The sequence below is a fragment of the Myodes glareolus genome, chromosome 7 (genome assembly GCF_982192425.1).
Source record: "Myodes glareolus chromosome 7, mMyoGla1.1, whole genome shotgun sequence".
Lineage (NCBI taxonomy): Eukaryota > Metazoa > Chordata > Mammalia > Rodentia > Cricetidae > Myodes > Myodes glareolus.
The window spans coordinates 97014049-97039346 of NC_142032.1; the positions used below are offsets into that span (position 1 = coordinate 97014049).

Sequence of the window (25298 nt, forward strand, 5' to 3'; positions counted from 1 at the left end):
TGAGTGTAGGGGCCAGAAGATGGTATCACAGACCCATTGGAGATGGAGTTACAACTTTACTCATGTGGGTGCTGGGAACCGAATTCTTCAAGAACAGCAAATGCTCTTAATTACGGAGCCATCTCTCTAGCCCAAGAAGGCCCATTGGTGATTCAGGTGAGACCTGTTCAATTTCCATATGTTTGTGGGCTTTCTGAAATTAGTGTTGGTGTCTACAGAGTGAGTTCAGAACAGCCAAAGATACACAGAGAAAACCTGCCCAAAGAAATAAACCACAAAAATTAGAAATAAAAATAAAAGAAATAGAGTAAAATACACAGAGTCTGGATACTGTATGCTATTGTATTGTCTTTGAATTGTTTGCTGAGCAAGGAGCAGCAGTTGCTAAAAGGCATTTGATTATAAATGCTGCTGGATTAATCCAACCTATATATTTTGAAAATGCCTTGACGTCAAAATTTAAGTCAAAAGGTATGTTCTTTTGGAGAAGAGATTTTGCTTTTGTTTCCGCAGGAAATGAGAGGCTGTGGATTCATTCTGGGTTAAGAAAAACAAGGTTTGATCAAGGAAGACCCCTGAAAAATCTCTGTGTAGTGGTTCTTTTTTTTCATCTAACCTCTGACCTTGACTTTCACTCTAAGATTGTGAATGAGGATAGTGACCAAGTACTGTGACCCACCTTCTTCCTCTGCCATCATCAGTCTCTTTGGCTTTCTGACAGGACACTGCAGCTCTTAAGAGACTCCCTGCTGATTCCTCGGTGTGGGTAGTCCTGGACCTCTAAGCCCCGCTCTGACCTAAATGACTGCCAGTTAGACACCTGCATTGTTGGAGACTCCTTTTGTCACACGTTCTTCCTGTTAACTGACCACTCCCTTGACTTCCAGAGCCTTCCTCTGCTAGTGGGCTGAGAGATGCTGAATTCTGAGAAAGTCTGTGAGGAGGCGAATCTACCCGATCAAGGAGGCAGAAGCCAGTTCAGCAGAATCCACTAGGGTGACAGGGATTCCTGATTTATGTTTGAGTGGGGAAGTCTTTGGCTTTCTTTTCTCTCCTTTCTGATTCCTTTCTCTTTCCCCCAGCCTTACCCCAGCTGCCCACCCCCACCTAATGGCTATTAATGTCTTGCACAAATCTTTCAACCTCTTACAAGTAATTGCCTTGTTTCCTGCATGAGTGATTGCAGAGGCCTCTAATTCCCTGTGTTCATCTCTAGATAAAGCATTGACTGATTTATGGCAAATGAAAGAATCTCTTTATTACATGACCTTAGCCAACCTTTCTTACTTCAGCTTCTCGCACGGCCACCTTCCTCCTCCACAAGAGCCAGGTCTGACTGTCTCCAAACTTCACCACAAAAATTAACAATGTGGTGGTTTCTAGACTTGAATTGGAGGAGGGGTTAGGAGGAGGTACAGCCTAGACTATTTTCTCCCATTGAGACTACAAATCCTTGCTCATCCTCCTTCAGGTCTTCCTACCACCTGACTGCCACAGGCAGAATAGCCCCCTCCTCACCTGTTCTAAAACACTTGCAATTCTGAATTTTGGGAATTTGAGGGAAAGGTTTTCTGGTGGAGAGGCATGGGTGGTCAGCCTGTGGGACAGTGGATTTGGGAAGAGGAAACAATGTTTCATTTTTATGAGCTGAACTATGTCCCTAGATTTCTGTTTGTATCCTCCTCAGCGTGATCTCAGGATGTAACTGTATTTAGAGACCGAGGTGTTATATTTGGAGATAGAGGTGGTTACATGAGAGTCAGTTCTTGAGGTCTATCCTAAACCTGTCAAATTGATGTCACTACAGTAAAAGCAAATTTAGACATAGATATGGATACAGATAAGAGACTGAGCAGGGGAACAGTGAAAAGGAGGCCTTCTGCAAGCTGAGGACAGTGGCCTGAGAGAGCCAGAGGTATGGACACTTTGATCTTGACCTTCCAGTCTCTGGAACCAAGAGAAACTAAACATCTATTATCTAAGTCACCTGGTCTGTGGTACTTTGTTCTAGGAACCCACGATAACAAATGTAAATACTGACTTGTAAAATACCCTGAGAGTCTAATGATCGAGTGCAGGGTGTTAGTGGTCAGAAATGAACTGACAAGGGAACTTCCTGGGGGAGATTCTGTTGAGCCCCAATTCCAACCTTCACACTGGACATCTGTGCTTGGATCTTTGCTAACTACCACAGATGTGACCTGTTTTCACTTATCTTTTTCATCATACTTCCTTCAGAACTATTTCTTTAAGCCAAGAGTGTCATAATTTATTGCTAACAAATGCAGAAATGGAAGCATAATCCTGGATTATATCCATTTAGTCAGTCATCAGAAATTAAACTTGCCACATATATGTATATATATATATATACACATATACTACACACACACAAACACACACACACACACACACACACACACACACACACACACACACATATATATATATATATATATATCCCCTTCTTTTTTATCCTGCTAATTCCTTACTTAATGGCATTTCCTACTTTTTCATTTGCTCTAGGGATACAATGACAGACATGGTAGACAAATTTCTTGTCCTAATAGGTGAGTCAGTCATATAGGTTTGTAAGTATAGTGTGCCATAATTGTTATAATTCCATAGTTGTAAGGACAGCACCAAGTAGGGCTCTGTGAATCTGGGATGACTTCTCAAAGGAAGTAAATCTTAGCTGAGACCCAAAGGATGCATAGAAATGAACTCTACAAAGTGGATAATGGGGAGGAGAAGTAGAAAATGTCCCTAAGATAGAAGCAGCATTTCATTCAAAGAACAATGACCTAGAGAGAGCTTAGTGGACTTGGGGAGCTAATGCAAAGATGCATGACGGCATTCCTATGGGGCTAGGAGAATGTTGTACTTTAGAATTCTCAGAGATAGACTCTGAGGCCAATTCACACACAAGATGTCTCTGAAGGTGTGCTTTTTGGGAACAATCCTATGAGGGAGGAAGGGAAGAAGACCAGGCAGAGAGAGGAGTGGAATTTTAATACCATTGCAATACAAGTCTCAACTGATTCCACAAGGAGGTTGGAGTCTGGGTGAGCTATTTTAGTTCTGTATCTCGTTGCTGTGAGAACAATGCCTGACAACAGCTTCTTAAGGAAAGACAGGTTCATTTTGCTTCAGTTTGATTTACAGGGGGGTGAGGATGGTGGGAGTATGAGGCAGCTGGTCACATTGCATCAGCAGTCAGGACACAGAGACGGGTGCTGGTGCTTAATTGCGTTCTTTTTATTCAGTCCGATAACCCAGCCTATTCAGGGTGACTCTTTCCTCTTCACCCAAACCTTTCTGAAAACATTCTCCTAGGCCCCTAGAGGTATGTTTCCATGGTAATTCTGAACCTAAGGAAGTTGACAGTGTAGATTAAACCATGACAAGAGCCCATTAGGTATACCCTAAACTGAGGCAAGAGGTCCTTGCCCTGACACCAACCAATTCCTTGATGAGGGAGCTTTCTTAGCCTCAGGACAAATCCCACAGAATGCCTCAGCTGGGATCTGGGAGTGGTTAACACTCTAAGAGCTTCACAGATGAGTATCCTTGTTTTTAGTAGTAAATTTAGACAATGTATCGATGACTCCTTCAGCATCATAAGGAGAACCGGGACATTGCCAACTATAGAGGACAGGATGGACATTGTAGGAGTCATGAGAACAATAAGAGAGTCACAGAATTCAAAGTGAGTAACATAAGTAGACTTGTGTTTGAAGGTGACCCCTCTTTGAGGCCAGGTGATGGTTAGACTGGAGAGATCCAAGACTAAATTCAAGGCACAAGATGGATTATAAGGTCATTGCAGAGATTTGCGGGAGAATATGAAAGCTAGGATAGTGTCGGTGCAGGAGGTTCTAAATGAGTGTTTTTTGTATACAGGATGTAGAATTGACAGAACCTAGTTATGGATTGAGTGAATAAGTGGCACATTGAAGACGGAGTCTAACTGATGGCCAGCCTTCATTCTGACCCCTACTATCTATTGTTTATACTGTAGCCATGGTGATGAGCTAATGTGCCAGCTTACTATGTAATTTTCCTGCTTAGGAGCCTTAATTATCTGCCAATTCTTTCCCAATAAAGTCAACATTCCTCAGATTCAGTGAAATCTTTGCAAGTAAACTAGATCATAGCTGAGATTTACAGGAGTAACTAGCTGGTCCTAAAAGGGAGAGGGAATATGTATGGGATATACATCCAGTGGAGGGGGACCCACATATTCAGTTCCATTTAATGCAGTCTTGGCTAGTAGGCTTCCCTTTAGAACTGGGCACTCTTCCCAGATCCAGTGTCTGAGATGCTGCCCTGTCCTTGCCACATGTCTCCTGCTCAGTCTTGAAGCCCTGAACATCACACCCTCGCCTGGACTAACCCCTTTCTTCGTGGACTGGACTCAGATTTACTTCTGGAACTGACTCTTCATGCATGTCACAATTTCTTTAACTAAAGGTCACAGCATCAGTGAGGTTCACATTGCCAGATATGGGGGTGGTGAAAAGTTTGGCAATGGTAAAAAGTTTGGAATACTCAGACTCCTCTTTTCGCCAAGGTGGCGCCGAAAGCAAAGAAGGAAACCCCTGCCCCTCCCAAAGCTGAACCCAAAGTGAGGGCCTTGAAAACCAAGAAAGCAGTGATGAAAGATATCCACACTCATGTTACCCACCTTCCAGCGGCCCAAGACCTTGCGGCTCGGGAGGCAGGCCTAATACGCTTGAAAGAGCAAGCCCAGGAGGAACAAGGTTGGCCACTGTGCCGTCATAAAATTCCCCCTGATCACTGAGTCATCCCCAAAGAAGACAGAAGACAACACACTTGTGCTCACTGTGATGTGAGCCAACAAGCACCAGATCAAACGGGCTGTGAAAAACCACTAGGACACTGCTGTGGCCAAAGGCAATACCCTCATAAGGGCTGGCGGAGAGAAGAAGGCATTTGTTCTGTCGGCTGCTGATATGATGCTCTGGATGCTGCCAACAAAACTGAGATCATCCAAACTGAGTCCAGCTGGCTAATTCTAAATATACACTTTTTCACCATTAAAAAACAAGGGACTACTCAGACTCATGTGAGCTGTTATGCCGTGCGATTGGACCAGCGCTGCCTGAGACATCTCTGCTCAGACTTGACGCTGTGGTGTGTCGGCACTTCCGTCTTTTGCTCTGTACATTAGGGTTTCTGCTCTCATGAAACACAATGGTTTCATTACAGAAAAGACTTTTAACTGAACGTGGAAAGGTTTGGGTGGCATGGAGGTGGGACTGGGACAACAGCAGGCACGGGAAAGGCCAACCAAACTAAGGATGTATGAAAACGCCTGTGGAAGCCTAGTAGTTTTGGTAAGGTAGTTCAAAATACAATTAAAAAGGTTGAATAAAGGTACCTTTTGTGAGTGGAAAATGCTGCTCCCAGAAGCCGTAGGTTATTCAATGAAAATCCCAGTGCTATATGTGGGATACCTACATATGAGTTGTTGCTGGGGGAGGCCTCAATGACCCTAAACAATACATGATGTTGCCTTTGTCTTGGTTGCCCACCAGAAGTGGATGGTAAGACTGTGTTGATAAAGATGCTATATACTTTGGTGGCAGAAGACAGAACATTAAACTGGAACTGAGATGGAAGCTTCTTTCCTGATGACTAGATTTCAGAGTACCAGAAGATGCTGTGCAGGCTCCTGGGAGACACAAATCCTCAACCTCTTTACCCAGCTGTGAACTCTGTAAACTACAGCACCGACCTGACAGGCAAGATGTGGAGAAATAGTGGCAGGACTGTTACTATGGGTAGCCAACTACTTTTGTTTATATTTGAGTCTGCCCCACAGGAAGAAATTCATGTCTGGTACTGCCCAGAAGATAATGGGCAGCGAAATCTACTGCCATTGTTTTGCTAAATGGATCCAGAATCAAACTGCCTTCTAAATATTTATGTTTATACCCAAGATTAGTGCTGTTCTCTGTCTTTGTCGCAAAAGTCTGTGTGGTGAATGATGAATGTAGAGTCTCCTAACTGATCGAAGAACTGAGAATAAGTGACTGTTGGCTGCTCTTCCCTGGATGAGAAACTGTATCACCTTCTTGAAACCTCAAAGGGAATGTTGTGGAGAGGAGGCAGGAAAATGTGAGCTGTGGGATGCAGAGGGTCCTCCTGGCTCTATGTCCTGGTCATGATACGGGAGCTGTGGGATGCAGAGGGTCTTCCCAGCACTGTGTCCTGGTCATAATATGGGAGCTGTGGGATGCAGAGGGTCCTCCCAGCATTGTGTCCTGGACATGATAGGGGAGCTGTGGGATGCAGAGGGTCCTCCTGGCTCTATGTCCTGGACATGATATGGGAGCTAGGGGATGCAGAGGGTCCTCCCAGCACTGTGTCCTGGACATGATATGGGAGCTAGGGGATGCAGAGGGTCCTCCCAGCACTGTGTTCTGGACATGATACGGGAGCTAGGGGATGCAGAGGGTCCTCCCAGCACTGTGTCCTGGACATGATACGGGAGCTAGGGGATGCAGAGGGTCCTCCCAGCACTGTGTCCTGGACATGATACGGGAGCTAGGGGATGCAGAGGGTCCTCCCAGCACTGTGTCCTGGACATGATATGGGAGCTAGGGGATTCAGAGGGTTCTCCCAGCACTGTGTCCTGGACATGATACGGGAGCTGGAGGATGCATAAGGTCCTCCCAGCGCAACGTCCTGAATACGGTCATTGCATTCATGAGCTCACAGGATCTGTGGTAACCTGTACATCTTTCTACGGCTGCTGGGGAAGGAATAAGCTTGGCTTCACAAATAAATATTTTTTCAGAAGACAGGAGGCATTTTCCTCCCACTGAAAAGCACCAAAACATCTTTAAGCTTCTGTATTTTAATAAAATTCCTCTCAAACATATTTCAGACTTACTTACTTTTTAAAAGCCATTTAAAAAATTATAAAGTTTATAAAATTCCATTTTAAAATTTTTATTGTTGTTGCTGTTATTGTCGAGGGGCATACACCATACCCATTGTAGAGGTCAGAAGACAGGGAGTCAGTGTCTCCTGCTTCCCTTACATGGGATCCGGGGATCGACCGGACCATCAGGCTTGCTTGTCAAGTGCTTTATCTAGGACTCATCTCATTGGCCACTTACTGCTTCTTTTATTTTTAATTATATCTTATGTATATTGACAAATACACATAAGATAGTGTTTGTCTGTGGACCACATGTGTGCAGTACCCAAAGAGGTCAGAAGAGGGCATTGGATCCCCTGAGATTGAAGTTGCAGAAGGTTGTGAGCTACCGGGTGGGTTTTGAGGATTGAAAATGGGTCCTCTGGAAGAGCAACCCATGCTCTTAACCACTGAGCTGTCTATCCAGGCTTACCACTTATTGTTTCTTAATGGTATAAAATCTCTGAATATTTGCTACTGTACAGGGCTCTTTCAGAGATTGTTAACGTATGTAGAGCAATTTGCAAGGCTTCTTACCAGGTGAGGACTACTAGAGAATTTTAGTTTTTGGGTCTACGTTTTAAATGTTTTCTGACCTTCTGTCCACCTTGTCTACATCCATTATATTTTTATTTTTTATTGACTTTTATTGAGCTCTACTTTTTTCTCTGCTCACCTCCCTGCCTCTCCCCTCCTTCCCTTCAACCCTCACCTTCCCATTATTTTTTAAACAAAATGGTCCAATGATAGGCTCATTCCCTGTTAGCACTTGAAATAGCCATGTTTGGGATTAGGTTTAGACATAGCTTCAGAAATTATTAGGGACTGTGTACTTATTCCTTTCTCATTCATCTGCTCTACTCCTTCCTTCTCCTAGACCACAACCTGATTTGGTGACTGGTCCCTGTAACAGGATTTACAGTAGGCTTTGGGCTGATTGTCATGAAGGTCCCCCAGAAAGAATGCCAAACCTTCCTGGGACCCACTCCCACAGGTGGGTGCTCGCCTCTGCTCTCTCTTCTGAAATCACACTCTGCTCTGAATTCTGTGCCAGCATTTCTTCACACTCTGTCTGGCTACAGCACACAATTGCCCCCAAGGAAAGCTTGAAATTAGGGCAGAGATGTTCGGGAAAGACTTTGTAGGGTTTAAGGATTCCTTGTTGCCTCCGAAGATATACAGGATTCCTTTCCCAAATATTGAGCACATTTCAGGTCCTGTCATACTTCAAGAGAAAGACATCCTCACTCCCACCTCTCTGCCATCTTAGAGAGACAGGAAAAGACCAATTTGAGCTGATGGCCTTTGCGAGAGCTGTGCAGGGAGACTCAGTGTTCACAGTTCAGCCTTCTTTGGGTCAGTGTGGCAAATAACATAGGAAGCATTGTTGGCTTGGAATACTAAATTAATTCTTAAACAAAAAATTCACAAGGCTAGGGAGGTGGCTTGGTCAGTGAAGTGTTTGACATGCAAACATGTCAAACATGTCTCAGTCCCTAGACTCTATAATTTCAAACCCCTGCTCCTACTTCTCCAGCGCTAAGATTGCAGGCATCTCCACTACCACACTCACTAAGTACAACAGCATTTGTAATCCACTACTCTTGTCTTTTCAAATCCTTGCCAGGTACACCTTTATCAGCTCTGTCAGCAGTTCCTTTTGCTGTGAGTCACCAACTGTCTTCACTTTGCTGCAGCAAATACTGTAGACTCTTGCAAAACAAGCATTTATTTCTAGTGGTTCTCCAAGCTGGGAGGCCGAGATTAAGGTGCTGCTGGATGCAGTGACTTGTAAAAACTCATGTTATGGTTCATAGACAGCCGCCTCCTGCTGCACCCCCTGTAACGGGCAGCATGCTCTGTCTGCTCTTCCTATTTGATGAACATTGTTAGAGATAGGGTCTTATATGTAGACCAGACTGGTCTTGAATGCACAGAGATCAGACTATCTCCTGAGGGCTAAAATTAAAGGCATGTGCTACTACAGTAGGCTCCTTCCTATTTTATAAAGATGTTAATCTACTCATGGTAGCTTTATCTAATTAACCTTCAAAATGCCCAAGTGCCATCACACTGGGGGCTGAGGATACAATGTAAGAATTTAAGGGAACATAAACATTTAGTTCATGGCATCAACCTCCATTTATCAGTAACCATAAATAGAGATGAGTGAGAAGTTTCCAAGATGCTCTTGCATGTATTTTCATTTTAAAAATTATGTGTGCATGTATGTGCATGCATGTCTGTGCGTGTGCGCACACATACACACATCTGGGGATCAGAGGACAGTTTTGTGGAGTTTTGTATCAGTTTGTGTAGTTCTCTCCACTCATGTATGTGGAATTGTTCCAGGAATTGAACTCAGGCTGTCAGGCTTGCCTAGTAAACATCTTTATGTGCTGAACCATCTCACTGGACCTTCAACTACCTCTTTTAACCCTATTCTTTCCCTCTGGTTGAGTCTGTTCAGAACAGCCTCTCAATTCTGGTTATTTAACCCCAGCACATGTTTTACTGGAACTGCTTTCTGCCCCAGTACTTTCCGGTGCCCAGCAGTGATAATTGTATAATTGTTTTGGTTTTTTTTTTCTTCTTTCAAGCAAAGAGCCAATTCCTGCTTCTCCTCAATCCCCAGGGTGGGGGAGATGCTTACCCAGCATTCACATGGTAGAACAGCCTCCCTTCCTGTGTTCTTTGAAATTAAGACTGTGTACACCAGAGTTCCTAGAATCTGACACCTCATCATGATCATTCTGTGATGACTTTTGCAAATCACCTGTGCAGTTTCCCATTAGCTGGTTCACTCTGGAGGCCGAGTCCTACCCTGCCTGGCATTCGTCAAATGCTGGGCACACCAGGTGTATCTGGCTGAGCTTCAGAGCCCATGCTGAGTCTGTCCTTTAGCACCTGATAACCACCGTTCTGCCAAGAGCTTCTGAAATCTTTCAGATTGTCATATAGCTTGGGAATAGGGTGGAGGCTGCAGGGAAGGGGGTGGAACCACTGACAGGGTAGGAAATGGGTTAGTAACTTTCAAAAGCATGGAGTCACGTGTCTTGATGATTATCCTAAGAGAGCTACTTTGAAAGTAAATCTCCTCATGGAAATGACTCTTTCACACTTGTGTCTACCAGGTAGGGCTTACCCTTGGTCTCTGCTGTGCAGGTTCCCAACTGAGGTCTCTGGAGTTCTCTGAATTTCTAGCACACTGGATTCCCCAGGACTTAAGCTGAGCTGGCTTTCTTGTCACTGTCAGTGTTTCCTACCTAAACACTGAGTTAAATTTTGTGTAAACGATTGATGTAAACTTTCTCTACTAGAGAGCAGACACTTTTCAGGTAGCCGTCTGACTTTTTAGACTGAATGAGAATGTATACTCTAGAAAATATATACTTGGTCATGATGGCTTTTGCCTGTGCACTCTGTGTTCATGAGCCTTGGCAGTGTCCTCCAGAAGAGACCTTAATGAAGACCTATGGGCTCTACCAAGATGGGTAGATGCTTAACTCCACCCCCTTGGAAACATCCCCTGGCCCTGACTTCCTACTCTACCACAAACCTCTCCTCTGCTCCAGTCTGACTGTTCTTGACTAAACTGAACTTTGAATTTACCTTTTGAAAATATTGCCTGAGGTAGGAGGATGACAGATCTTGCGGTTGACAGAACATCAGGTCTTTGACGTGCACATCTCAATCTACTGTGCACAGGGATGGATACTGAGGCCTTGTGGGAGCTGTGCAATTTGAGATAGGAGGGTTTGTGCTTTGACGCTGTCAGGCACCTCCGCCCTGATGCTATCAGAAACACAGGTGGTGAGCTGTGCACAAATCCATGAGCTTCCTGGGATGAAGTTTCTATCAGAGCCTTAGGCGGGGGATTACAGGTTGGTGCTTAAGTAAGTAGGCCAGAAAAGAGTGCTCAGTGCCCTACTTTCTCCTAACCTTTGGCTATGCCAGCCACAGAGGCACAGCCACCCTTGTTTTCATCTCTGTCTAGCGGCACCTCTCCCCGAGAGACCTCCTTGTGGTTCCGCTTCCTCTTTCCTTCCTTTTGGCATACTTGCTGGACTATGAAGAGCCCTTTAGGATGGTTATAAAGAGAGCCTGTTTGGGTATTTAATTCGAGATGGAGCAGATAAGTCCTAGTTTTATGGTCTGCTGTAGTCTTCAGTGTTTATTATAGAGGCTTTTTGGACACTCAAAATCAAATTCCTTTCAGATTACTTGTTAAAAATGAAAAGTCATTGGAAAGGGCACAAAAAAGGAAAAGAAAAAGAAAAAGAAGGAACACGGTAGAGAGGCAGTTGATATCCTTTGACAATGAGGACCCCCCCCCCCCCCCCCCCGCCCAGAGGTAGACTGAACTGTGGTTTGTGGACCATATATTTCTAAGGCTGTTTAGCTCTGCCCCAGATCCAAGAAGCTCCCAGATGCAGAGATACAAACTTTAAAGGTGAAAGAGCACAGAACACACTGTGTCAACTATTTCTCGTGGGAGAAGAAACAGATTTCCTCAGAGAAGGCCTAGGAATCAGAGGCAAGAGAGAATTCTAGACTCCAGCTTCCATCCGTAGCTCTGTTTTCCATCCATAGCACATAAGGTGTGCCCTAGTCCTTGTTCTGTGCTCCTTGCAAACACTACACACGAATGGCAACCTTTCAGATGAAATGTCAGCTCTGATAAACCGACACCTTGATGCTGGAGTCTCTGACATCTCTTAAAAATCAGAGGTGAGATCCCCTCAGGGATGCTTTTCACCAGATTAAGAAGGTGTTATGTAGATCCTATCTAAAACGAGAAGGGAGCTGTTGTGGCTGCAGTTGGTAAGTATTTAGGGAGATAGAGGCTTCCTGAGAAGACTGCCTATCTGCGCTAAGTTGGTAAGTACATCCATAGGCCCTCGACTTACGTATATGTTTCCCACGAAGCAATTTCTGTAAGACCTTTGCAGCAATTCCTCTTTGCTGCAAAGGGGCCAGAGCTCCTCGCTCTGACAGGGCCATGATTTCTGTGATTTGTTTCGTTGTTCTGAGAGAACCAGGAAGCCATGGACTCCATCCATGCTTGCATGTGCGTATGTGTACAGTGGCATGTACAGTAAGAAGCTAAGCACCATGATGAAAAGAATAGTGAAGAGGTGGGCCAAGAAAGGAGGGTCTAGGAGTTCTCAGGGCCATGCTTCTGTTGTCCAGTCCCTTGGGGATAACTGAAGGTCTTTTTAAGCTCGGAAGGACAACCAAGCACAACCACAGGCACTGTTTGTTTGTTTTCTTGATTTTTGTTTTCCCCTTAGATCTCTGTGTTCTGGTTGCACTGGGATTGACAGGAGTCTGAGTGGGATTCCTGATGAAAAAAACCATATAGGACAGTGAGGCCTGGAGCTTTGGGGGTTGAGTCCTCAGCTCTCCACAGAGCACGGCTGTCTAGAGCTCCCAGCTCTCCACAGAGCAAGGCTACGGCTCACATTCTGCTCGGAGAGAGCTGGTTTGAAGTGCTGCTGTTTTGTTCTCCATTTCCTTGGAATTAATCAGTGACAACCCACGGTGTCTACCCACCAGAAACTGGGTAAAGATTTTATGGCTAGAACCCCAAACATTAAGTTTATATACTGGAATAGTCTCAAGTAGTGGATGGGAGCTTAATCTCCCTGCATCCCCTTAACCCCGGGTGATTAGAGTCCCAAGCCTGAAAGCTATTGTCTCCAAAACTGGTGATTTCACTTTGTCCTGTGGAATCAACAAAGGTCATAAAACGAAGGCTGGCAAAGACTCTTTCCTCATTTATATACACACCTTCCTTTACCAGACCTTCCCTCCTCTCAAAACAGACAACCTGAAGGCCATGCTGTTGTCCTGAACTGCCCATCTCATCTCAGCTAAGCCAGAAGAGATCCTCCTCCCGGGGTCATACAGAAGTTTCATATGTAGGAACGGTTCTTTATGAAGGCAAAAGCCAACAGTTGTTTCCACATGGGCTGGAAAGATTGACATAAGAGACAACCCAGGAAATGCCAATATTTGATCTACAAGCTATAAGCATTTGAACAACTGACTAAATTTACTGACTTTGTAGAACTCTTTAAAGGCACAGATATGTCCCTTTAATTTCTTTTTAGTGTATGTGTGCCACACCAACTCCAGTGTCGTCTGTGTGACATGACGTATGTCATTATGCTGGACGGGAGCTAGGTGTCCCATGGGACTAGGCTTCCTGAAGGTCAATGGCAGATGGCCTGGTATTGGCGGCCCTTGAGGCATAGACGGGTTTCTCGATTAGCTGGCTATGCGGGATATGGGCTTTGCACAATCTCTTTTATAATAATGATATTATATACATTTACAAGACAAGTATTATCTCTTCAGGAACAGTTCTGGGATAGGGAAGCACAGTATGGGAATGTATAAGACTACAGCAGAACCTTTGTCATACACGGGGTGTATGATGAGCAAGGGAATAGATGGGTTAATGTTGATGGACAAAGAGTGTTATATTATACTTTGAACTTTATGGATAAGCTTGCTAGATCCCAACCCCCATGATGTCTGCTGCATTAGAAGGTACCAAAAAGTATATTTCAACAGGTGCAGAGAACTGATTAGGCATATTTGGTCATTAGATAAAATAAAGAAAGGGTCAGAAAGAGGAAGGGCCATGATAGCAATAATGAGACAGAAACTTTCTATTCATAAGAAGAAACCACATGTCTGAGGTTTACGTTCCCAAGGACAAGATTTCCTCTTCTAAGGATGTTTTATGTCTAACACCTGCTTCTGATAATATACTTTTCTTAAAAATTGCTGATGTAACTAAAAGAAGCTTTCATACTGTGCCAACCAATGATACATGACCTTCTGATTTATTCTTTGTTTGAATATAATTAAAACATGAATTCAGTAAAATCGCAGCAGATTCCAACCACTCTCTTGTGTGTTGTGTCTGTCTGTCATTCGTCGAACTTGTGCCTTCCTGTGTACCAAGACCCTGCTTCTCCCACGACTGAGTGGCTCCCCTGAGCCAGTCTGTGGCGTGTGTGTGTGTGTGTGTGTGTGTGTGTGTGTGTGCATTTGAGACAGGGTCTCTCTACTTAGCCTTGGATGTCCTAGAAGTCTCTGTATTGAAGAGGCTGACCTCGAACTCACAGAGATTCTCTTGCCTCTGCATCCTGAGTGTTGGGATTAAAGGTCTAGCCTCACCGTATATTTTTGAAATTATATCTTTATTTTTCCTAAAAATTTGAGACAGCAAATTTTAAGGGCTGAGAATTTGTAATTGGAGATTTTTCTCTGTCCCTCCCCATCTCACAGTCATTTCCAAATAATCATTCACAGGTTTAATATTAATTACAAATGTTTGGCAGATGGCTTAGGCTTATTACTAGTTAGATCTTACATTGAAATTAACCTATTTCTATTAATCTAAGTATTGTCACGTGGCTCTGGTGTTACTGGTCTCCTGGCATGTTATTCCTTGGGTGGCTTGATGGTGTCTCCCAGACTCAACTCTTCTTCTCCTGTAGCTCTGTTTGAATTTCCCACCTGGCTCTATCCTGCCTTGCCATAGGTCAAAGAAGCTTTATTTATCAACCAACGAGAGCAACACTTATTCACAGTGTAGAAAAAGACATCCCATAGCAAGGATTGGGCTTAGTGGTAGAGTATTTGTCTCTCTCTCTCTCTCTCTCACACACACACACACACACACATTCTCTCTCTCTCTCTTTCTCATAAGCACAAATGCACACACTCTTCGAGATAGCAAACTTTAAACATAACAAAAAAAATAGGGACACTGCATTTGAGTTTTAGGTAATGTTCTTGACTGTCCTGAATGTGTTCATGTATGAGTGAGCAACACACACACACACACACACACACACACACACACACACACACCCCTCACAAGAGTTGTTCATCTTGCTTATTGACAATTCTCCTTTGATTTTTTTTTCTTCCCTGCTCCACAGTTGGGGTAGGAGTAAGAAAAACCTTTTAGTAGTTTCAGGAAACAAGGAAGCCCTTGCCATTGCTGTCAAGATGGTGTTACCTCAGTGCAGGAACCCCAGCAGGCTTGTCTACGCTGCTCAGTGGACTCCTACAGCTAGGGCATTCACACCCATTCAGGTGGTCACAGTGAAGGCAGCGGGTGCTGTGATGTAATGTCCATCACAGCACATCAGGTATATAGCCTCTTCTTGCCAGTTCCCCAGGACCAGGTGTACCACAACGCATGTCACTGACTCCTCAACATAAATTTCCAGTGTTAAAAACCAGAAGACTTAAAAGTCTTCATGCTAATTTCATGGCAGCAAATAAAATTTTTTTAAAAATCAGTATTGTTATTTAGGATAACATGACACTCAACATTGCAGAGCACATGATAAAACTAGTATGTTTTATGTATTTATTTTCATTTGAAATACTTTTAACCTCTGGAGTTATAATTCAGAAGATAGCATATTGCAACTTTTCTTTCATTTTCTCTTTTTATCTGTGGGGTATGTGTGTATATGTTCTCATGTATGTATGCGAATATCCACAAATGAGTGCAGAGATCAAAGAATAACTTTTAGGAGTTGGTTCTCTCCCTCCCCCTTGTTTCAAAGCAACATCTCTCATTTCTGCCACCGTGGCTCATAATCCAGGGTACTTTGCTCAGAAGTTTCCAGGTGTTTCTCCTGTCCTCACTTCCATCTCCTCATTGGAATTCTGGGATTAGGGATGTGGCACATCTGGCTTTTTGTGGGCTCTGGGGGTTGAACTCCAGACATAGGCTTACACAGTTGTATTTTTGCCTGCTGAGCCATCTTGCCAGTCCCACCTTATCTTTTGAGATGGGGTCTTTTGTTGAGATTGGGGGTTGCCAGCTCAACTAGATTCAGCTAGACTGGCTGCCAAGCAAATCTGAGAGATCCTCCTGTTCCAACTGTCCAAGTTTAGGATTTGAGGTGCGTGTCATGTAGGATTTGAGGTGTGTGTCATGGTGCTCAGCTTTTCACATGGGTGCTGGAGATTTGAACTTACGGATTCATGTTTACCCAGTTTTGCACTTTACAGGCTGAGTCATTTCTCCAGCCCCTTTTCTTGTTAAGGGCTGGTCAAACCACCTCTTCATCAGGCTTGGCACAGGGCTTCCTGGTTCTCCTTTTCAATGGAACATTTTGTATTCACTTTTTTTTCCATTTTGAATATCAAATTAGAAGACATGGACTACAATATTGGGCCACTCTTTAGGTATTGTTGCTTGGCTAAAAATGCCCGTGAACTTGCAGAGACCCAGCTTGAGTTGTGAACATAACCTGCAATCAGGGTAGTGGCTTCCTTCCTTCCTTCCTTCCTTCCTTCCTTCCTTCCTTCCTTCCTTCCTTCCTTCCTTCCTTCCTTCCTTCCCTCCCTCCTTTCTTTCTTCCTTTCTTTCTTTCTTTCTTCATTTTTTTTCTTCCTTCCTTTCTTTCTCTCAAAATGCAGTATGGGGCTGGGGAGATGGCTCAGTAGGTAAAGCACTTGGTGGATGAGCTTGAAGACCATAGTTCAGATTCATATCACCCACATGTAAACCAGGCTTTAGTCCCGGGGCACAGAAGGCAGAAGCAGGGATAACCTGAGCAATAATGGCTTGCTAGACTAGAGGAATCAGCAAACCTGGGTGTAAGTGTGAGATTCTGCCTCAGTAACTAGGATAGAGAAGAATTATGGAAGATAATGATGTCAACTTCTGGCCTCCTAGCTATGTGCATGTGCCCCCACCCTCTCTCTCTCTCTCACACACACACACTCACACACATATAGCAATGCTTCTTTTTTATCAAGTTCTTATGCTGGTTGTACTTTCTAGTTTGTTTTTAAGAAAAGGATTGTCTAAAAAGTTTATTTTAAATATAAATTCCTTTGAGGTATTTTTAAAAATCATTACCTTTTGCAGCTTTCTTCTGGAAGATTTATTTATTCATATAATTTAGAAGTTTATCTCTGAAACCCTCATAAGTATTTCCAGCTATTTGAAGAAATTGTTTTATTATTTTCTTTGCATTAAAACTTTATGTTTGATCTGGGCAGTGGTGACACATGCCTTTAATCCCAACAATTGGGAGGCAGAGACAGGTGGATCTTTGTGAGTTTGAGGTCAACCTGGTCTATAAAGAGCTAGTTCCAAGACAGCCAGGGCGGTTGCCTAAAGAAATCCTGACTTGAAAAGCCAAATAACACAAACAAGCAAATAACAATGACAGCAACAAAAAACCCCAAAACTTTATGTTTGGCAAATGAACTGTTTTTGATTAATTTAAAACTGGAAAAATGCTCGGATGCTGTCCTCATGAAAAAACACTTTATCTAAATTGTAAGGGAGTCAGGGTCTTAAAGATGATGTTTTTCCTGGCTGGAGAGATGGCTCAGCAGTTAAGGGTCAGAGCATTTGCTGTTCTAGAAGATTTGGGTTCAGTTCCCAGCACCCACATTGACTAACAGCTGCCTGTAACTCCAGCTCCAGGGGATCTTATGTCCTTTTCTTGTCTCCACAGGCATCTGTACACATGCTGCATATACATGTATGCTTGCACACACACACACACACACACAAATAAAAGTAAGCATTAAAAATAGTGGTTGCTTAATGGAAAAATTCGCCAATATTCTTATGTTAAATGCCAACTTGGAAGTAGCTTGAAACCAATGGATAATCATTGGAATAAGAACTACAATAAGCTTAGCAATGATGCAAAAAGAAGTGACTTTGTGGGGAACCACAAGTTGAATTCTCAACTAATAAATAAAATGTATAAAAGCAATATCCTTGCAGGCTCTAAGATGTACCATCAATACATTTCATGTTGATAAACGTATTTCCTGCATTGTCTGCAAAGTTCATCTAGCTGCCAAGGTAATCAGTCTTATACAGTGTTTTTGGAGGTTTTAACTATGCCACAGGAGGGCAGAAGTGGGCCAGCCCTCTTTGGCTTGTCCATCCCTTTCCCACCAGGAGGTGCCCAGAGTCACTGACTGATAAAAAAGTTTGACCCTGGCCAGTGAGGAAGAACTGGAGACCTTAATGGCACTGAAACTTAGTTGAGATGACTGTAATATAGAACTAGATCCCTGGGGGATCTCTTTTAACTTGGGTTTTGTTTGTGTTTTATCTATCATCTATCTATCTATCTATCTATCTAACTATCTATCTATCTATCTATCTATCTATCTATCTATCTATCTATCTATCTACCTATCTACTTATTTAGTTTTGAGACAGGGTTTCTCTGTGTAACAGCTCTGGCTGTCCTGGAACTTGCTCTGTAGACCAGGCTGGTCTTGAACTCCCAGAGATTCACCTGCCTCTGCCTCTCGAGTTCTAAGATTAAAGGCGTGTGCCACCATTGTCCATCTTGTTTTTGGATTCTTAATCCCTCCCAGTCTCAGAAACCCTGGATCCAAATGGGAAAGATGGGACAGAGAGGATCCTACAGCTAGGTGAATGTTATACCTCTGTGTCCAGGGGAGACAGGCAGCAACAAGCAGGCCTTTTAGGTGGGAGAAGGGAGCAGTTCCTGCCACCATCCTTCTACAGTCACATGGGAAAACAAGTGACTTTTCATCTGCCATCAAGGAATCCCAGGCTGGCCCATGGCATTGCCCAGAGCTGCTTTGCAACTGCTCCCCTTTAATGTATCCTTGACTTAGGAGACCCGGGCTTACCTTCTGCAACTCCCAGAATACCAGGCTGCCATCACTTTGCGTTTACTGGGTTTCTGCTTCAGGTTTTCTCTGGTAGGGCAACTTTCCTACTAGTGGGTTAATTTTTTTTCTCTGTGATTATTTTCTTTCTCATGCTTCCCTTCAGTTCTTTCATGAAAGTTTCATACGAAAGCTCTAGCAAGGGAGATGAATTAGGAATAAGCCAAGGAATAGAGATGAGCAGGGAACTAGGCCATTCCACTGGGCAGGACAACTGCAGGAGTCAGGCAGAAGGCGCCATGGTAACACCAGTGATATGAGGGCCTCAGGAGAGAGTCAGGCAGAAGGTGCCATGGCAACACAGGTGATATGAGGGCCTCGTGCAGGGGGGCAGCAGACAAAGGCTTAACTTCAAACTAGATTTGGTAAAATCCTTCTCTTAGTTAGTCACATTGATTCTTTGTGAAGTCTTCAAAAGAGGGATGGACAATTTCTATCACCACTTTTATCTTTAGGGACAATCCCAAGCATGGTGAAGTCCTTGTTTTCACCTTTGGTTTGGTGCAGAGATGAAGGAAAAATTGGGTATCCAGACTAATTTACTAGAATAGTGATAGTAATCATAGCTGTCATCCATGTTTCTCACATCTGTCATGTCCGATGACTTATAACCAGTTGCTTTTCTTTATGCTATTGAGCACTCTATGGATAGCCTTTTCCCCTTCTCTTCTCTTTCCCACCTATTGCCTATGCATGTTAAGTATTGTATATGTTTATCAAAAGGCAGCCACCTAGGCTGGGGATGTAGCCTGGCAGCAGAGTATTAGACTCTCATAGTCAAGGTTCTGGGTTTTACCTCTGGTGTCAGCTACCTAGGGAGTTCTTTGTAATTTTCCTATCCCTACTCCTATTGCTACTGTCTCTCAAGATGACACCACTGAGTCATACGATTCTACTACCATAAACTCTTTCCCCTTGGATTTGGGCTGGTCCTATGACTTGTTTCAACCCACTGCATATTGCAGAAGTGACTGTGACTTCAGATGCTACTGAGAAGAACCTGGGCCTCCTAAAATGTTAGTTCTAGCTGCTTTAGAAGTCTGATGATTGTGAGGGCTCCACACAATGGTGGGAAGCCGAAACTTAACATGTGGAAAGAAAAGCCCATTCTCCAGCTGGGATGACTAAGATAGTGGGGGGCCCAAAGATGGCATCCAGGCCAACCAAGCTTTCAGATGACATCAGCCCTGGTTGCCATCTGACAGGCGAGTGTGTGTGTGTGTGTATGGAATGATGTAGGTGGGCCTTCTGTCTATGTGTTATTTTCATTGGTTAATAAAGAGACTGCCTTAGACCTCTGATAGAACAGAAAATTAGGTAGGCGGAGTAAACAGAACAGGATGCTGGTAAGAGGGCAATGAGGCACACGCCTTGGAGCCAGCCACCAGGTCGGACATGCTGAATCTTTCCCGGTAAGCCACACCTCGTGGTGCTACACAGATTATTAGAAATGGGTTAATCAAGATGTGAGAGTTAGCCAGTAACTAACTCTCTAGAGATAATGGGCCAGGCAGTGTCTAAATGAATGCAATTTGTGTGTTGTTACCTCTGGGGCTAAGCTAGCCGTGCGGGAGCCGGACAGGACGAAAAGCAGGCCTGCCCGCAGCCCCTCACACTACAATGGAGAGAAAGAGAGAGAGAGAGACAGAGAGAGAGAGAGAGAGAGAGAGAGAGAGAGAGAGAGAGAGAGAGAGAACAATCGCCCAAGCCCAGGCAACCCACAGAATCAGAAGACAGCTTCCATAGTCTGCTAACCGTGGATGTGTCTACTCCCAGCACTCACAAAGCTGAGGCATAAGACCTGTGAGTTTAAGGTTAGCCTGAGTCACAAAGAGAAACTATAACACACACACACACACACACACACACACACACACACACACACTTTATCGTCATGATTTTTTATATAGTAATAGATACCTACAGCACCCACCATTGCAGACAGTTTAACCATAACAGTAGGAAGTCATTCTCCACATCTGTCTGTGAGTTCTCTTTGAGTATAAGTGACTTTCCTCTTTGCGTATGAAAAATTGGTTACCAATGGCCACGAAGAGTTAGGATCCCTAGAGAGTTTTAGAAACACGTGCATTAGAGAAACACCCACCTTCCCCACCTCCCTGACTCTTGTCAGTGCTAGTCCATGTGCTGGACATTACACCCCTGCCGAGTGCACACAGTTCATTGGCCCAAGAGACACAAGTGTAACACGCCCAGGATAGATTTCCCTGAAGTGAGGGCAGTAATGAGAATAGCTGGGGACTGTTGGCAGGACATCTGGCCTCTTTCTCTGGCTCAGCACCGGATCTCACCAAAGGATTTTCCTAAGATCTGATCAAGGCATTTCTCTTTCCACCATCATTTTCACTTTTTTTCTCAAGATACTGTAGTGTCCTTCTATCCTTGAAAAAAAAAATCCAGAAACTCACACCCCCTCCAATTTAATGAGACAACAATTATGTTTTTTTTTTCAAAAGGAATATTTACTAGGAAACTAAAGGGCAACCAAACAAAACACAAGAGAACGGAGGCAGAGTTGTAAATGAGCTGAGGGAATTCAAATCGATAGCCAGCTTCTGGCCACAGCTGTACTGGCTACTAGGTAAAGCTATCCACACACAAGCCATCTGTTCACCACGTGGGCAGTCTTCTTTGCCTGAATGCCCCTGCAAAGCTATCTTTGAGCCAGTAGCTTATTCACTGTACTGAGGGCTGCTAGCTCAAGGTAAGGAGCTCCAGAGCTGGGAACAACTGGATACCTCAGGGTCTCAACCTGAGCTCCCATTGCCAAGGACATGTCAAAGCTTCACAAGATGGCTACCTGATAATCTTTTGCTGGAGTCGTTCTAGTTTCTTTGGGACCACTCTTCTAGGCACACCTGCCTGGATCTAGTGACACCATTTCTGTTCACTATCCCTGTTGGCATTCGCCCTTCATGCTTTGGTTCTAAACATCTGTATGATGATGAGGATGTCTGAATGGGAAGGGAGTGGGTAGAGAGGACCCATGGGGAAAGAAAAATGTGGGTTTTTTTTCTCATTTGATCAGACATAGGCAGAATTGGGGTTCTCTTGGAACCCCTGCAAATGGAAGATGGAAAGAGATGAGAGTGGATCAGGCAGGCTGGGGAATGCACTAAGCTTGAGTGAATTAACACCGCCTTGCACAACCAAAGGCCTCTGCCCTTTCAAGACCTGATACTGGCAGTAGGATTTCTTCTATGAGGTGTGTATGGCAACCAGAACTTTCCGACAACATGTGATGGTGCATCTATCCAGTACAACCTATGCTGAAATGTGAGCTGAAATGACGAGAAGGCTTCATCCAGGATGGCTAACTGCAGCCCAACTCTGGATTCTGCGCGGAGATGGTGAAGGGGGGTGCGGTCATGGAGCAGTGATGTAGGTGTGTGGGGGAGATGCTCTGTACCCACAATGAGACAGGACCTCTGGGTGACGGCTCCTGGTCCATCCAGGGTATGCTGAGGCCTTTGGTTTCATTTCATGGAGGGAGAAGCAAGGAGGATGAGGTGCAGAACCGGGCAGTAGACTGCTCGAGACGGATGCTGGGCAGTGGAGGAGCTACCCTGGGGAGAGCCCTTGGCCTTGGTTCTTGTAGGTATTTCCATTCCCCAAGTGCTGCAAAAGTGATATGTGTCTGAAACTGGAAAGAGCGTCTGTCTGTGAATGCCCAAGTTTAGACGCTGGGCTGCTGCACACAGAAATACCCAGAAGGCAGTCATGTCAAGAAAGCCCCAAAGCTATGTCTTTTCTTAGTGGATCCTGTGTCATCTCTCAGCAATCTTATCTCATAGCACACACTCCTGTGCTCAGGAAAGAATATTACAGAATGCATATGCCATTGACAGGCATGATTCTCTAATAAGGATGACACGTTTCATTCTAGTAACGCCACACTGCTGGGAACAAAGTGCCTGTTGGCTACCTGGAAATAGTATTCTGGAATCCCAGAACTGGGTTTAGCAGTGAAGAATGGCCATAGCCAAGTGAGACTCTGCCATGTGCATGGGAGGGGACAGTGAGTTTGCTATGAATCATGTGCCTTACAGGAGACCTCCTCCAGGCTTGCCTGGCTAGTATTCTCTTGGGCCGTTCCTTGGAAAATGGGAGCACTTTTGGGGATAGACTTGTTCTCTGAAGACAGTCATTAGCTCACAGGTAGTAGAATTTGAATTGAAATCTTCAGCCTATTTAGCACCTGGATATATTTTTTAAAAATATCCTGTCCTTCCAGGGCATTCAGTCAAGTGACTTTCTGTTAGACTGACCGCTACCAGGACCGACCTAGTGCCCACAACCCAAAGGCCTCACAGCAGTCACTAAGAGCCTTGGCACTCAGGACTTTCACTATGCCACTTGCTTTCTTCTTGAGTCCAATTTGGTTTTTGACAGACAGTGAGGGATGAGCTTCCCTAGAGCACATCAGCTTGGGTCACCTAAAGCAGGTGGATGGACCATTCAGATTCACCAAATCCAATTTGGAAGGAGGGCCAGTTATTGCTGCGGTTACAGCTGAGTATTTCATCACTGGACTCATCTGGGTGTCGCTAGGTGGGAAAAGTTACTTAAGATCTTTGTTACATAGTTGTCCAACTGTGTCCTTGGCACAAGCAGTCTTCTTATCCCCAGTCATCGTTTCTGTAGGAAGAAGAAACAAAGAGCGATTGGTTTTTCACTTGTACATTTCTAATGTGTACCAAACAAAGCCCAGGCACTGTGACAGATGCCAGGAACACAAAGACCAGGTTTCAAAGGACACATAAAGGGATAAGTGAACCATAGAGGTGTACACAGACTTCTAAAGAAGCCTTTGAGGTGACTGAGGGAATTTTGAAGTTCAAGTATCACTTAGGCTGAAGATGGGCCAGAAGAGAGAGCCTCATGCAGAGGCAGGAGAAGGGAGTGGAGCCGTGGAAGGATTATCAGAACTGAGGCGAAGGAACCGTATTGTGAGGAGCTGAGCAGCAGCAAGTATTACTGAGCTGGATGAAGGGGATTTAGTGATGAAATATCATAACACTCAACCCTTGTTGAAACCCTTGTTTCCCATCTGTAAAAGGTACACGTATGAGTGTACATGCATGTGTGTTTGGCTGGGGATAGAGCCCAGGTCCCTGTGCTGGACAAGTGTTTTATCATTAAGATATATCCCCAGCCCTGCAAAGTGAACTTTCTTAGTAGAACCTCAGACTTAGATAAGCAGCTTCTCTTGTGTTGCTCACTCAAGCTAGTATTCAACTGAAATTCAACTCATGGTGTCACCACTAAATATAGATAAATATAATAATATAGGGTATTAATATGGCAGACATATAGTGAGGAAAGAAAAGTGATTTCCGTGAATACACTAACAAAATTTTACACACAGCCTGAGAGAACAGCGAATGTTCTCAAACTGGAATGTATAGACTGCATTTCAGAAATCGAAGTTCTGCAATAAAGCTCCAATGTAAGTAAAGTAATTAAAGCCAGACGCTGGAGACAGAGAGCCACATCTGGCTTTGAAGTACGTACATGCCTGTATACACACATCCCTCAGGAAAGCTGTACTCATTTCTGAAGGTAACAGGGAAGTGCAAATAGACATTTGTCATTTGAACAAATCTTAAAAGATTGCCTTGGGCACAAAAACAAGCCAGTACAGTGGTGTTCAGATTCGTGAGTCACCTCTATACTGGGCTGGTTATGCCCTGGTCTAGAGTGTGTTCAGAGGGCTAGACATTTTCCCCCAGTCCTTCTCTGCCACCTCCCCTCTCCCCTAGATCTGCATCCCCTCTTCTTCCCCCCACCCCCAAAAAGAACAAGGTCTAGGGACATCAACCAAATGTGCTATCATAAGACCACACACCACCATACCAAGGCTGGGCAAGACAACTCAGGAAGAGGAAGAGTCCCACAAGCAAGCAGAAGAGTCAAGAGTCAGATTCCCGCACAGCTCCCACTGCCAGGCATCCCACAGGAACACCGAGCCATTCAGACACACATATATGCAGAGGACCTAGGTCAGACACCTACAGGCTCCCTGGTCTCTGTGAACCCCTATGTGTCTTGGTTAATTGATTCTGTGGGCCATGTTTTTGTGGTGTCCCCAACCCCTCTGGTTCCTCCAATCTTTCCTTCCCCTCCTCTGAGGACTTCCTGGGCTCCTAGTAATGTTTGCGGTGGGTGGGTCTATGTATCTGTTCTCATCAGCTGCTGAATGAAGTATCTCTGGTCTCTTTGATGAGGATTCTGCTAGGCTCTGGTCCCAGAGTCATCTTCAGATAGAACAAACTGTAGGTCATAGGTTTTTGTGGCTAGGTTGGTGTCCCAATCCCTCCACTTGAAGCCTAGCCTGGTTACAGAAGATGCCCAGTTCAGACTCTGCGTCCCCATTATTAGAAGCCTTTTCTAGGGTCATTCTCACAGATTCCATTAGGCCTAGACTTTTAAAACTATTCCCCATATCCAGGGAAACAAATAGCAGAGGGCAGTCTGCCAGTGACCCAAGTAATAGCAAAACTCCAACTGGATGTTGCAGCTGCAGTGTGCTCATTTGGTCTCTCTCTCTCTCTCTCTCTCTCTCTCTCTCTCTCTCTCTCTCTCTCTCTCTCTCTCTTTC

At 44.3% G+C, this 25298-nt stretch overlaps 1 protein-coding gene across 3 annotated transcripts in view; it reads right to left on the bottom strand.

Annotated features, from left to right (window-relative positions):
• Nucleotides 1-23039: 23039 nt before the first annotated feature.
• Syt9 (synaptotagmin 9) overlaps nt 23040-25298 on the bottom strand; it is a 157620-nt gene continuing 155361 nt past the window's right edge. For 2 of the 3 annotated variants that reach the window (XM_048426571.3, XM_087908588.1), the window contains one exon: nt 23040-23335. In XM_048426571.3, coding sequence (XP_048282528.2) covers nt 23327-23335 — 9 coding nt within the window. In that variant the 3' untranslated portion in view covers nt 23040-23326. The remainder of the gene's footprint in view (nt 23336-25298) is intronic. The other variant, XR_015003014.2, reaches the window with a different exon arrangement.